Source organism: Gasterosteus aculeatus, chromosome 3 (assembly GCF_964276395.1).
Source record: "Gasterosteus aculeatus chromosome 3, fGasAcu3.hap1.1, whole genome shotgun sequence".
NCBI classification, from domain to species: Eukaryota; Metazoa; Chordata; class Actinopteri; order Perciformes; family Gasterosteidae; genus Gasterosteus; species Gasterosteus aculeatus.
This window is the reverse complement of record NC_135690.1, coordinates 10,598,101-10,613,479: the sequence shown is the minus strand read 5'-3', so window position 1 is coordinate 10,613,479 and position 15,379 is coordinate 10,598,101. Positions and strand designations below refer to the sequence as shown.

The 15,379-nt window shown below is 43.7% G+C and overlaps 2 protein-coding genes across 3 annotated transcripts; both read right to left on the bottom strand.

The window, feature by feature from the left end:
• Positions 1–391: 391 nt before the first annotated feature.
• hsd17b7 (hydroxysteroid (17-beta) dehydrogenase 7) lies at positions 392–3,838 on the bottom strand. Its single transcript, XM_040171497.2, has 9 exons — positions 3,680–3,838; positions 2,969–3,172; positions 2,767–2,859; positions 2,513–2,627; positions 2,007–2,201; positions 1,463–1,567; positions 1,299–1,355; positions 1,121–1,219; positions 392–919 (listed from the first exon to the last, which is right to left on the bottom strand). The coding sequence occupies exons 1-9, from the start codon at positions 3,712–3,714 to the stop codon at positions 839–841; spliced, it is 984 nt and encodes a 327-aa protein (XP_040027431.2). The 5' UTR covers positions 3,715–3,838; the 3' UTR covers positions 392–838.
• An 841-nt stretch (positions 3,839–4,679) lies between these two features.
• On the bottom strand, positions 4,680–14,474 carry ddr2b (discoidin domain receptor tyrosine kinase 2b). Of its 2 annotated transcripts, XM_078099152.1 has the most exons (18): positions 14,337–14,457; positions 13,799–13,973; positions 13,550–13,656; positions 12,308–12,410; positions 11,431–11,668; positions 10,373–10,520; positions 10,103–10,205; positions 9,732–9,915; positions 9,043–9,283; positions 8,817–8,873; positions 8,232–8,368; positions 7,634–7,844; positions 7,316–7,539; positions 6,921–7,048; positions 6,611–6,829; positions 6,192–6,426; positions 5,531–5,680; positions 4,680–5,372 (listed from the first exon to the last, which is right to left on the bottom strand). In XM_078099152.1, exons 3-18 carry the CDS (start codon positions 13,623–13,625, stop codon positions 5,250–5,252), a joined length of 2,577 nt encoding a protein of 858 aa, XP_077955278.1. In that variant the 5' UTR covers positions 13,626–13,656; positions 13,799–13,973; positions 14,337–14,457; the 3' UTR covers positions 4,680–5,249. The 2 variants fall into 2 exon arrangements, with proteins under 2 accessions (XP_077955278.1, XP_040027611.2); XM_040171677.2 differs by lacking the exon at positions 13,799–13,973 and having other exon boundaries at positions 14,337–14,474.
• Between the last annotated feature and the right edge of the window lie 905 nt (positions 14,475–15,379).

The following is a 15,379-nucleotide window of genomic DNA, read 5'->3' as shown; positions in this document are numbered from 1 at the left end:
TTTTAGTCATTTTCACCTCAGCCCTTGACAGAACAACACTGCACACAAGGCCAAGTGCTACAGCGGATTGAACCAACGTCATAATAAATGTAATTTAGCTTTCTTTGGAATAGCTTTTTAAAATCTTTTTTGTTCTTTTGTTTATTTCAACGATACCGTGAAAATTGATATTAAGACCCACTTCATTCTGATACTTCTATTACAAGCGTGCCAAATTACATCATAATTTGTGGTAAAGGATCAGCCCACTGAAGATGGCTGACTGGTAGTTGGTTGATGGCTTCAGTGAACCTGATCAGATTAAAGCGTGATGCCTGATGCAGGTGAACATGATACAGAGATCAGGTGAAGCTGCAGCAGGCAGTGTTTCTACATTACAGACTCCCGTGGGTTGGACGGAGGGTCAGGACATTCTAGATTTATTTTGATGGACAACCTTTCACAGAGGTGCATCATACAGTTCGGATGTTTGAATAATAAAATATGAATACGGCTGATAAAGAGTGGACAAAAAGTAGACAAGACTTTTCAGATGATTGCAGATAAAATGCTTTGAGGCAAAAGTAATCTTGCTCATCACAGATTAATGCAACTTTTATGATTTTTTTAAAGCATGAAATCAAACACCTGAGCAAACTTCTATAATCAAACTTCAGGCTATAAATGAACTACACTGCAGTCTCACGAGTGACTTTGAATGAAAAAGAAGGAGGGCTTATTTTATATAGTTTTAAGTCTCACCATGTGTAGAAAATACAATGAGACAAAATAAACATACAAATCGTAAGACTCCCATTTACTCCAAGGACTGTCTAGGAGAGTCCTCGTTGGTATCTTCTCATTCTTTCTTTCTGACTACTCTCTCAAGTTCAAGAAGTTTTGAATACAGGACCTCGGCCATATCTTCATCGATGTCCATCTGAAACAAGAACAAAAACACTCAGAAAATCTGAATTCATCGCATGTAAAGCAGATCACATTAATTATCTTTTTAAAAAGGTTTTACCTGCTCGGTATTCCATGAAAACCAACAGATCCCAGTCACTCTCCGAAATGTTTGAATGAATTCTAAGTTCGTACCGAAGGTTCACGCAGAGCACACTGGAGCCCCTTGACTCACCTGTCGAGCCTGAGTGTAGTTTGTTCCAAGGCCGGACGTTAAACTGTGGTACTTCGCTCTCGGATCCAGTGACTCTGGGTTTTGTCCAAACAACCAGTGCTGTGAAAGAGCGGACCGGGACACTGCGTTTACGCTGCGTTCATTTCGCAGATGTTTACAGGGCAGGTCGACAACGTACCAGCGCCTCTGCTCCGTTGTGTGGCGTGAGCGTGAATGTGTTGGTGAAGATCCTGATCTGAAATATATATATATATATATGTATATATATATATAAAAATGCATCCCAGCAACATGAGACCTTTCATATGCAACTCCAATCAACAGAGATGAAACCTCACTCACCAGCCACATGATGGGCAATATGAGGGTCCAGAAAAAGGACGGGAGAATACCGTAGGTCAGATTAGTCATCACCAGTCCTGGACATATTACGGAGGAGAACAGCCCCTGTCACAAAGAGAAGTAACTTTTATTCCACATGAAACATGCACGTGATGAGATGGTACTTTACTTTATGATTGAAAAACAAAGGCGATAAAGGTGCAGAACAGATACGATTTTAGATTTTTGGGGTGAATTGTTGAGGCTTGTAAAGGACATGAAGCTAAAATGGTAGATATGAGTTTTCCAACTCTTTAAAAAAAACTGATGTAGAATATAAAACAAAGAAAAAACATTTTAGCCTATCCTCAAAAGCGCATTTGACTAAACATGAACACTTCCGCTCTCTAGGATTTGTCAAAAGTAGGGTCCTGCTCCCCCACCAAAACTTCCATAACCTTGAGGAATTTTGCAATGACATTAATTCTGCGAATTAAATGTCTGGATGTGAACAAGTGGTCTCCCCCCCAGTATCAATAATCTGCAGACTGCGTGACGTACAAACCTGGCTGTTCTTGTGTCGGTTGAGGGCCAGGCTGAGCATGTCTGACGCGTACTTGGAGGAGCTGTAGGGCTCCGAACCATCTCTGTGCTGCAAGTCCTCGATGCTGAAGGCCGAGCGACGGGCGTTACTGGAGGAGGTCCACACTACCCTGGACGTGTGACCTGCCCGGCACAGCAGAGGCTCCAGTTCCCTGATCTAGATCACAGACACAAGGTACCTTCAACTTCTGTACGCGTTTCATTTATCACATCAAACTCAACGGCAAAAACAGCAGAGTGTTTCTTCTTCAATCAAAGTTTCTCAATGGTGTTTGACACATTACATATATACTGCACCACAACAGTTATGTCAATACAAAATGTCACAAAGTTAGATATTACACAAACCAAATACTGCTGCAATTACTACACTACTACATATTGATGACAACTACATACACACATATATATATATATTGCCAAATTAAGGAATTTTCCATGTATATCTGCAGTCAGTGTGTGCTGTACCAGGAGAAAATGGCCAAAGAGGTTGGTGGCAAAAACCTCCTGCAGCCCATCTGAGTTGAGCTGGTCCTGTTGAGTCAAGAGGCCCTCTGCTGTCGCAAACATGTTGATGACATTTCTGCAGTGAGGGGATGAGATATTGCCAAATCAGCACGGACAACAGAAAGTTAGCAAAAGTTAGTCAAGCTGTAAACCAATTCAAAATGTAAAAAAAAAACCAAAGCAAAGCAAGACAGGAACTGGGTCGGAGGCTTTACCTGGAGAACAGACCCCTGAAAAAGGCTTTTAAATCTATATGCGGATTGGGCATGATTCCTGCATTTAAATACAGAAAGTCAATTCGGTTGTATCTGCGGAAAAAGAAAAATATGCATCAAAAACATACATCACTTCTATGATGATAGTTCTGGTAAAAGCACAGGCGTGACCATGACCATCACTACATCCCGGTAACAGTACCTGGCCTTGACCTCCTGAGCGGCAGCGAGCACTGATTGCACAGAGCCCACGTCGAGGTGCAGCAAGTCTACATGTGCGTTGGAGTGAGAGGTCAGGAGGGCGGAGCGGGCGGCCTCACCGCGTTGCGTGTTTCTGCAGGCCAGACACAGCCGGAGCTGGCCGTCCTCGGTCAGCAGCCTTTCGCACAGCGCCAGACCGATGCCGCTGAGTAATGGGGAGGATAGCAACATCCAAAAGGATGAAAACAAACTGTGTATTTACTCAAATGCAGTACGTACTATCAAATAGGAAGCGGTTAGAATTGCGTAATACATATTAGAGGATAAGTGTACATTTGGTGTGAAGTTCCAATCAAGTTCCAGTGTACTGTTCCTATTCAAGTCACATCATTTGGATCCAGGCAAGTGCATTAAACAATAACTGGACTCCTGGAAACATGGCAAATTCTGTGTTTTAATATTTTTCTTCACTTTTAATACATTTTATGACACGTTTTAGACTTTTCTGCTCTCGTGCTATTGTGTATGTGATGCAATTACAAAAACGTAACGGAGAAAGAAAATGTGACTTGCAACCGTTAAAGAGGGAGACAGTCGAGTATTCAACATGTTAACATGAATGCTTATTACCTCGGAAGACGTGTCACTCTGTCAGAAACGGGACCAGCCGAGTATCTAGTCGCCATTATAACGCAGTTTAAAAGTAACCTACCTGTTCGCGCCGGTAACAAGAACAACCTTCTCCATGACAGCAACGAGACCAGAGCAAAGGGTGCGAGCAGCCGGGTCGCGTTCCGCTGACCGGCGCCCTGTCGTCCGATTCCGCCGGAGAACTTCAGCCTATACAGGCGGTTGTGAGACGTGGTGTGATTGGATGACAACAAACAACTGGCCAATCAGCGCCCGCTACGGCGCGCGCCGAGGCCCAAAAAAGGCGAAGAGGAGGCGGAACCAAAGGGTGCAGCGACGTAAGTGGCCGCATCGTTTCCTCGTGCCGTGCGAAACACAAGCGTTTGATTGGTTGAAGGCTCGACGCGTCATCTGAGTGCGGACGAAAAGTGTCGAGAGCGCGTCCCGACAACCAAACGACAACTATATGAAATGTTTTACAAGGAGTATGTCGAGTGCATTACGCCGAAAATACCAAAGTCACGCTGTATCCGTTTTCTCTCTATTCTGACCCACAATCCTTTCAACAAATTATGAATTAGAGACTTTTAAATGAAAGAACACCCCAGAAAAACAATAATTATATAATCCGATTTACATATGTTGCATAGCTTTTCTCTACATGATGGCTCAGCGAATATGAGCAAGAGGGTCATTCTTCAATATGCAATGTTGTATGTTCCAATACTGAATGCATACTGAATGCAACTTGCTTTGTATAACGTTGGATTTAATTAGTGATGCATCAAAATGTACAAATGAACATGCATTTAATGATGGTAAAGTCTGAGTTAGTGTGAAGTAACTTATATACTGCTGGGTATCTTAACTTGTGATAATATATCTTACTTTATTTTGATACTTTTTTGTCTAAGTAATCTACAACTGAGAAGTAGTTACTCCTAAATAAATGCAGCCAAAATGAAAATACTGAAAGTACAAGGGACTCCATATTGTACGCTGCTTAGGTGCAATAGTTGAGAAAATCTCCTCAGTTACTTTACACCCCTGCTAACAACACCAGTGGAAAGAATACATAACAGTAAACCTTAATTTTCTTTATTAACCGGGATCCGGGATTTGTCCCTTGCTGCTCTTCAACAACATACAGTTAATTGACTTCTGCAAAAGAACATAAACATGTTTATAAAACATATCAGAAAACTGCTGCAGAGTAAAACCTGTCTCACCTAAAAGACAGTCATTGTCATTCAAACATAAAGAAAAGATAAGGTCACACAACTGTATTGACATCCTATAATTAATGCGCAATAGAATTAGGTGAATGAATGCAAAAGAAATAAAAAATAATATTACCAATTGGGTTTAACACCCTATTACCATATGACTCTATAAATAGACACAGCACAGGAGATAAGAAATTAATAAATACACAGAGAAGTGTGAAAAGTGCTACTTTATATATCTACAAGTTCAAGTGTATAAGTTTATCTCATTATTTACAGCTCAATTGCGGCAAGGCAGCTATGATCACATGAAAAAAAAGTTTTTTTTCAACTCCATGTGAATTCCAAAAAGATCCAGACTGAAGGTAGCAGATGTGAATGTTCACTTTGGAGAGAAATCACCGGTTCCGTTTACTAAGCAAGGGTCTACGTCAGCTGAGTGTGTATCTCCTGAAAGCTCGGCCTCTGCTTGGCGTTCCTCCTCCAGCAGCCCAGCATGAGCTCATTGTAGACTCGGTCGGGACAACAGAGAGGCTTGGGCAGGTACACCTGGCACCGAGACATGAGACAAACAGCGGCTTAAAGCTTAATAAAGGACTGTGAGTATAGCGCTTGAATGTGACGCTGTGATCAAGCGCAGGGTGACACAGATGAAACCATGACTGAGATCATAGGCAGGTTGTACTCTGGAGGGTGGGACGCGTTACCTGCTTGCCCTGATCCCTGAAGAACTCGCCTGTGTTTTCGATGACCTGCTCGTCAGACAGCTGAGAGTAGGGCTGCTTCTTACACAGAGTCAGAATCTCCCACAGAGTCACGCCGAAGGCCCAAACGTCACTGGCCATGGTGAACTTCCCCTAAGAGAACAACCCGGCAATTTAAATCCAAACGCCACTCAGAATGAACGTTGCATGTGCTCTATTATCAGACCAGGACAGGCGCCCAATCCCAATGTCCACACTCTTAGATTTGGGGTCAAGTCCCACAATCAAATCGTCTTGTTCTTGAGGGCTCTCTCACAGACCTTTTAAGCCCTTAATTCCCACTTTCCTAGAAATTACCCACAATTCATAACGTTGTAATGTTAAAAACAGGGTTATTCACCAAATACTAATTTTAAATTTTGCTGATTGAAAGCTGTTTTAACAGAAAAATTATGATAATTACCTCTCATCTCATGAGGCAAGAGCCTGGAAGCTGTTCAAATCAGGCATTAAAAAATATTTGGTGTCAGGTAACGTGATGGGGCCGCTCCATTTGTATTCGCCACTGTCAGAAGGTGTGCATGTGAGAACTTTTATATGTGCTTTTATGTCTTTATCTACTGTTTAACTACTCCAAATGTCAGCAGCCCCGTACGGCACTCACCAGCAGGATGCTCTCCCAGGACATCCAGCGAATGGGCAGGACGGCCCGGCCCTGGATCCTGTAATAGTCCCCTCGGTACAGGTTCCGACTCATGCCAAAATCTGCGATCTTTATGGTGTAGTTCTTGCCCACCAGGCAGTTGCGTGTCGCCAGATCGCGGTGGACAAAGTTGAGAGAGGACAAGTACTTCATGCCAGATGAAATCTGCACAGCCATGCCAATGAGTTTACTGTAGCTGAGGAGCAGAAGGGACCAACAAAGGGAGAGGTTTCAGTCTACTTCCTGTCTGCCTTAACAAACATAGCAGCAGGAGATACAAAGGGTCCCATACGGTCGACAGGGTGTATTCACAAAGGGCTGTCTAGTTGGCTCCATCTTATAATTCAATTTAATTCAATTTAATGTCGATATGAGCCTACCTGATCATACTCTCCCCCTCTTTCTCCCCTCGATCCATCTTGTTTTCATCCACAGCCTCTTTCAGCCTGAGATTGCAGAGGAACTGGTTTAGGTCTCCGTTTTCCATGTACTCAGTGATCATACACAGAGGGTCTGTGTCCACGCAGACGGCCAGCAGACGGACAATGTTGGGGTCCCTCAGGCGAGACATGATTCGGATCTCCTTGAGGAAGTCATTCCTTCGGAGCAGCAGGGACAGAAATTGTTGTAATTTACCGCTCGATTGACTGCCGACTCACATCCTTTTTTTTTTCCTCACACAAACTTTACCTCGCATTCTTGTTGGCATCTTCCCGCAGTGTTTTCACAGCAACCAGCAGCGGTGAGTCACTCTTTTCCTCTATGGACAAATCCTCATCCAAAGAGTCCTGAATGCCCTCTGCCTCACATAAGTGCACCTGTTTTAAGAAGCACTTTGTTAGCCCATCGTGTCGGCACCCCACACCAGCTGTTGAAGTGTTGCCTATTCGTCAGCATGCACTGTATAGAAAATGCATTTCACACGAATGCTTTCACCACACAGAAATGTATTCTTAAATGGGAGCATTGAGAAGATCCATTGAGATCATTTTGGTGAGGAAGGAGGTTGCAGCTCGATGAATCGAATGTATTTAAAATAACAAATCAATTGCCAACAAACATTAGAGCCTCAGTAGAGAATATACTTCTCCGAACTGGCCCTCTCCCAGCTTCTCCTTGAAGGTGAGCTTGTCTCTGGGGAACTCTCTCATGGATGAATCGCTGCCAGCAAAGAGATTCATGTTGACAGCGGTGATGGAGTAGGTGCTGCTGTCTGAAGACTCCTGGAGGCTGATGATGTCTGCCTCCGCGTAGTGGGGCGCACCGTCTGAAACACCGGATGCAAGGCCTCTGCAGGAGGTGCTCGGCCCTGATGGGGCGCACAAACAACGCCACACACACTGCTACAGCCGAGGTCGACCGAAATAATTGAATTCATTGAATTGTGCTTTTTGCCATCTCACCGATGTGTTCGGTTGACTGAGCGAACTCGGGTAGTTTCCGGATGAGGCGGGAGGGCTCCTGGTAGTCGGAGCAGAGCGGGAAGATTCTCTCGTAGGTGGAGTTGGAGGTGGAGCCGCTCTCGCTGGACAGAGAGGAGTGGTGGGAGGAAAAGGCCTGGGTCTGGACCGCGAGGCGGGCTGTCAGTTCATCGTCCAGAAGGCGACGGGACGCCTGTGGAAGTCAGTTGGTGAGAGTGGAGGTTTGTTATTTGTTGTAAAGGTCAAATAATCAGGAAGATAATTTGTGTCTCACGCGGCTGTCGCGGCCTGTTACCTTCTGCATTTATCAAACAGAGAGAGGGGAGTCTTGGATTCAAGCAGTGATTGTCATTGGGGAGTAGGAGAGGTTGTTCACACGCTAACATGTGCAAAAAAGTTTTATTCCTACTTCTTCTCCATGTCTACAATGCATCACAGTGGAAGTGGACCACTGTACTGGACCATATCGTTGATCACGCTGGCCTGCTGAGCGCCGCCCTCACACAGCGTTAATCCTCTCAATGTTCTTCAACCTTGTTTGATTGATCTCTTAAAAAAAGAGACAGCACTCTCTCCTCACCTTCTCAAGCATCTTTTGCCAGACTTGTCTCCACAGGATGATGACTATGATAGTCAACAGGATGGCAATGATAGCCACCAAGCAGCCAATCAGGATCCTGGTGTTGCTGTCATCCACTTTATGAGTAGGATCCTCGCCTAATAAAACCAGATGACAGTTGACAATTAAATCCATTAGAGATCAAATTGATATTACACAACACATTGCATAAGCCCATTAATGTTTTATTACAACTGCAGTAACACGTCTTTAGTTATTTCAATGATTGACAATTTTAGATACAACCAGAGGGGGGCACTGTGTAACCAGAAACTGAGCTCCACTAAAAAAAACATTTTACATTGTGGATGTATACAAGAAGTATGTATGCCAATCTAAGCTAATTTAAGGAAAAATAAATGCTCTTCAAAATCCAAATAGATTTTTAATTATATTTGTTATTGACTCGAGATAATAGCTTTCCACTACATTGGTTCCCAGGAGCCATAAATCAAACTACCCTGCACACCCAACATTTATTTTTTTTATGGCTGACGAGCAATTTACCAAGGAACAGCAATAATTAGGGAGGGTGTAGCCACTGACCTGGCAGTGTGTTGGTGGGGTGTCCGTGTTTGCGAGAAGTGTTGTACTCAGCTGAGCCTGTGTGAGAAATAAAAAACAACAACAAAGCCAACGGTTCAGCCAGACGGGAGCTTTAGATGCAAACATGCACGCAGTTAGAGTCAACATTCACATTTGACGGTGACCAAAAGCCCCTTTAAACAGGATGCATATTCAAATCACAGTTCTGCTCCAGATCCCATCTCACCTGACTGGAAGGCAACTTCACTGAACAACATCCAAAGATCACTGAAGTGGAAACGGCATTTGATGGCGCTGGCTGTGCGGTCGCCGAGGGACACGGTGATGAAACGGGCCCCTTGGCTCACGCGGTCGACAGTGGGTCTGAAGGTCACGGGGTCGCCCTCCCAGTCGGATCCTGACCGGAAGTAACAAGTGGCCTGTCTGAACATCCTCACCCCGCGGCTGAACATGTTATTGCAGTGAACCTGTGGACGTGGGACGAGCATGATCAAAGTACTGAAAGCCTTATCTAGTAATAGTCTTGCTAATATCTACAGGGGAATATACATTTCTCTACCTATGACATTGATGACTAAACGGGAGCAAAAGGGCTCCAAACAGTCAGATTTGAGAGGGAAGATGATGCCGGAGCAGTTGTAGTGATGACTAATCTCTGCAGGAAAAAAGGCATTATCTCTGATCTCTGGCCACAGCACGTAGCCACGAGTAATTACACAGAAAATGCAATTTTGACACCGCAAGCTACTTTGCATGATTTTATGCCGCCCATAAAATTTGCAGCAGGAATCTGTAAGATGGGTAGACGGCGCAGGTCAGTGTAGTGTGGGCTCAGCAAAATTCCCCTCTTGACTTGACTATTAAGCTGATGAAGGAATTTTGACCTTTGTATTGTATCTTTGTATGAATTTGTACCTTCATGGAAGTGAAGTTTCTGATGCGGTCAAACTCAAAGATCATCTCCACATAACCCTTGGGGAGGCTCTTGTTATTCCAGCCCACGTAGTCGTAGCCCGGCCACATGCCGTATATGTGGCTGTGGAGGAAATCATCCAGACCCCAGGTGCCATCTGTCAGCTGGCCGAGGCCCTTTGTCAGTCTAATGCAGGGACGGACGAAAGAAATCAAGCCTGAAAACACAAACTTTTGAAGTTGCACTCACTGATTTTTATTTTATTTGTTACTGTTATGTCAGCATTAAACTAGAATGTTACTGCATTCACACTAAGGTAAGCAAACAACTACACTGTGACATATATAGTGAGCGGGGTAGGAAAAATCCAGACCTTTCAGCTGATGCTCCATCATACACCGAGTCATTAAAGTAGACATCCAGGCCTCTGTAGATCATTTCCTGCCCTTCTGGAATGCTATAAGACATCAGGCCATCTACAGGGAGCAGATCGAAGGTCAGAGACTGTGATACGTACTGCATGCAGATAGGACATAATGACGTCTAAGTAACGAAATCAGTACAGACGGTGTTTGATTAAAAAAAAGAAAGATAAACTTCAGTGTAGGTGCTGCACTCGGTGTAGTGGACGGCGATGACCGACCCAGCCATTCACAGCCGTAGAGCTCCACTCTCATGCACACGATCATGGAGGGGTCCGTCACAGGCATGAAGCGGACGAAACGGGCAATGATGGGAGGCTCCAGATCCTTCAGCACCACATCGTACGCATTTCGATTCCCCTCGATGACCTGGCAGAGGAGACGCGGATGACACAAATAAGACTGAAGGAAGCCCGTCAGCTCACACGCTACGTCAAATCTCTTTTGGGATCTGGACGAATCTGAATTGACGTTCCTTTATCTCATGCATCTGCTGGTTCAGCTGCGTCTTAACTTTCCATGAACTGCGCTACGGTCTGCTGCACAGAAGATCTCCTTGCCATCTGTCAACAGTGTTGGAGGAAGTCTTCGGATCAGATCATTCAATTTAGTGAAACTATAAATACTATTTTGGGATAATATGAAAAAGATTGGATGTTTTGATAGCAAAATGTGCTATATATTGTACCATAAAAAACGGCACCACGTGGATCTACAATCCATTCATTAATTAGTTTTGCAATTTCATATGTTGTTGATTAGTATATTACATTGAACTAAATTTGATGAGCTTGTCATCTGTGGTTAGTGTCTAGTTTAATCAACGACTAAGTAAAGCGGTTAAATGCCTGCAGTTGCTTCCCCATATGAAAACTGTCATATGCACATAACAATGTGATGTATCAATCCCGTTGATACATCACATTGATGTTCTGTCCCTCTCCACGCCTTCATCTGACACAACTATTACATTACATTACATGTCATTTAGCTGACGCTTTTATCCAAAGCGACGTACAATAAGTGCATTCAACCATAGGGTACAAACTCAGGAGAACAAGAAACAAGAAAGTGCAATTTCCTCAAATAAGCCAATTTACAATTTGCTATAGATGAGTGACGTTACAAGTACAATTTAAGTGCTACAATTTGTTAGTCTTTAGTCGAGGTAGAGTCTGAAGAGGTGTGTCTTTAGTTTGCACACAACTATAACGTTCCGATTACGTGTCAAGCTCAATTGAACCACACCATGAAACGACGGCAGAGGGTAACATCTCACCTGGCTTCCCTTCCTGTCATGCCAGCCCACCCAGTTGGTGCCGTCGCGGCTGTACTTGATCCTGTATCGCTGGGCAAACTCATTACCCATACCGTCGGCGTGGCGACCTTGGGTGCCCACCAGCGTGATGAAGTGCAGTGAACGCAGGTCCACCTGGAGATACTCTTTGAGGCCGTCCGGTTCCGACATGATGTCAGGGCACCAGGCCCCGTCCCCGTCTCCGTTGTCTAAGTCAAGCCTGGAAAGGCGGGAGTGCGAGAGGTCAGGTGCCCAGGCGAGAGGAGCGGGGTGAATCAGAGGAGGGGATGGACGAAAAGGGATCAAATTCTCTACTACTAACTATTGAAAGGCAGTCATTCGCTATGCAATGTTCATTTTTTACATCAGAACGTATTGGATTGCTCAACATTGCTGCTGGTCCACAGCTGTGAAAAACAGCTCTATCATTATTCAGCATGGCTCCAGTTAATGAAACCTTCACGTACGCCGAGCTTAAAAATGTCATTCTTGACTTTGGCAACAGCAGATGAAAAAAACACTTTCCACTGGATCTCATTTTAGTGGCGGTTTCTGCAAAATGCATCTGCTGATGAAGCTCACCTTATTTAATCAAAAGCCCCAGGACAGTCACTAAATGGATTTTGATAAAATATTTTTTTATCAACTTTCCCATATGTTGTTCCCAACACCAAGGCTTTTTGCCAGAAAAAACAATGTGACATAAATTGAAGAATGACTCTATGGACGTTAGTTAAATTAGACCTAAACACCCTTTATGCTGCCATACTGTTCAATGACGTATAGTTATAAAAGTGCTACCCAAAGAAAATGGAAAAATCAAGATGGGATATAAGAAAAGAATCATCATGCAACGTGCCTGCCAAATCTTGCAGCAGTTGACTCTGACCACTGACTGGAAGCAGAGATGTCCTCGTCCTGAATCTGCCCACCGGTCATACCGAGAGGATACCGACACATTTCTACAAACACAAGACGCACCCGTGATACACATGCTGCTCACATTTTGAATATGCACGCGAGCCGGACACCCCTGTATTCCTTCACACGCCATCATTTTATTTTTTCTGCTTGCAGGATGTGAGGTGTGGAGTGTGAAGTGGTCCCGTCTTGACCCCCCCCCCCACCCTCCCCCCTCTCCTCTCCCCTTCCCCGGCCCCTTCCTGCAGCCCTGCGAGGCCTCAGAAGCCACACAGAGGCGTTACTGTGTAGGTACCAGCCCAAGCAAAATGAGCTGGCCAAGCCCTCTGAGCTGCCTGCTCTCAATGTTTCATCCTTTTTATTATAAGCTTTACCAGCAGAGTGAAACATTTTATTTTTCATTTTTAAATCCTAAGCATCTGGCCTCATCTCTTATGTAATAAAGATAAGTTTGGCAGCAACAGATGCCACGTTACATAGAACTGATATGATTCAGTCACCATTCTGTACATCTGCTCAATGCATCTACCAGAGTGTCGGTGTTTATTCTCAACATCTCTACCTGCTAATTAAGCGTCGTCTGTGTTTTATTCATCTTCCCAAACCGAAATCCCTGACATATACTTTGAGAGAGCGGTAGAACCAATGAGCCTTTTACTGTGAAAACTATTCCAAGTGGGAAACTCAAAAGAGTGTGTGTGTGAGAGTGTGTGAGAGTGTGTGTGTGTGTTACTTACACCTATGCCTACACATTTTCTAACTTTCTTTTTTCCATGAATGCCCTCCGCTTGTGAAAGGTCTGCCTGTTCTGAGGGTATTTGCTGTCTGACCATTAGGTAAACCATATAGATACACACACTCCTACACACACAAACACACACACAAGCCCTTTGTACATTCTTGCATTCTAAGCCCACCCACCTAAAATTGCTTCCCTCTCCCATCTTGTCAACATTCTTCTCCCTCAAGAATATGAGGAGTTTATTTTGAGCTCATGTACGACATATTGACCAGCTCATTCTTTAATCCCGCATTAAAACAACTACACTTTCATCAAACTAAAGTCATTGATTGTTTGACCCGTTTGAGCCCTGCATCACACCAACAGGCCAAAGTGTCCTCGGGCAAAATATTTAACCCCCTTCTTGCTCTGAGGAAGAACGTCACGGATGCAAAATACCTGGGTTGACCTGAGATCGGACGGTGACAGCCAGCAGGATAACGAAGACGTGGTGTGAGATCTGTCGAACCTTCATGACCCTGATCTCTTCTCAAGGAGCTGCACACCTAACATGCAAATGTAGCATTTGTGAACAATTCAGAGGTTTTTATTTGTCACACACACACACACACACACACACACACACACACACACACACACACAAACAATATGTGTACTGAAAGCCATCACAGTACTGCATGTATTTACCTTGTAAATGTCGTGTGAAGGTCTTAGTGCCTCTAACACACTCCGGTGTTACAAAAACTTTGCCCACTGTTCACAAACTGCACCGACAGTCTGACACATGGTGGGTTCTCCAAAGATTTGTCAATGTCAATGTTGTCCATGTGTCCATGTGCGATGTGCACAGAATGCGGTTGTACTGTGTCGGAGTACATTGTAAGTGGAAACAAATGTCTGTGAGGCATTTTTTCAGTCCATTTCTGGAGAGCTGACATGCTGATCGCTGCCTAACTTTCCAGTGGAAACCCTTTTTTTTTCCTGTATATTTTTGAGACACAGATTAAAACTGAAAAAAAAACCTATGGGTAAGTTAAACACAAATGTTGTGCCTTCCTTCACTTAATGTTTACAGATAGACTCGCATTACTTGAAAGCTGTGTAATGAATTCCCCTGTATGATGTTACTCTCTATACGCAGCTGGATTGACACAAACTTCTTCCAAAGTCCACGTGGACACTTGGGTTAACAGGCACAAAGGAGAAAAGTATGGACATTACTTACTTTGTCAAGTTCTTCTCTTGCTAGTATCAAACCATCTGTCTGTGGGATTATTCCAAATCTACTGTGCACGCGTCACTGTTAGTTGTTGACCACTTATTCCTTGGATGGTCTTTCTGGGAATGGAAAAGAGAGAGAGAGAGGGGGGGAGAGAGACAGAGAGAGAGAGAGAGAGAGAGCAGTGGGGAGGAAATGGAGGCTGGTGTGACAGTCTCTCTGCCTGGAGGAAAGAAAGAGAGAAAATAACACCCTTTGGGATTTTGAGGTGAAGCTAAAATCTCCGAATTCCACCTGATCCACAAATGGTTTCAATTACGGCCCGTTGAGCAACAGAATCTGGCAGCTTCCACGCGGAGCTACCGACAAAAACAGACTGGAGTTCATTTATTTTCCTCCAGAGGAAAACTTTCCTAATTAGAAATAAAATCCCTGCATGCAAACAATATGCGTCATAGCTGTGGGTTGAAATGGACGCTGCAACTGAAGCTTGTAAATCAATATGTAAATACTAACAATGGTTTGGTATTGAAAAGAACACACAATGAATAAAGAATTATGTGCAGATGTTTTGTAACATTTTATTTATCATGCAGCACAGTTCTCATGAAAAGGTTTTTTTACAGAGACATAAAAGATTGTGTTAATGTTTTGAGCAACCAAAGCTGACATCGGTTCTAACACAGTACTGACCTGAAAACACATTTTATTTTCTCTCATTAAAAACACAAGTATGGAAATATTCCACTCAATGGTTTGTGTTAAAATAAAGTGAGCTGTAAATGTAATGACAACAGAAACAAAAACGGGGGGAAGACCGTCACTACTATGTGTTACTATTACGTACCCACTTTGACATCTGCTCCCGGACTGCTAAATGCTAACCAACAAAAGCACAGCACACAATAATAATATATCATCTTATAAAAGAGTATAATGCCCATGTTTCCAGTGTTTCTGCTAAAAACAGAATGCTGGCTCTACCTTCATATTAACTATTTAGTCTTCTCATCTATATTCCTATATGACATAAATAGCCACAAACTTGC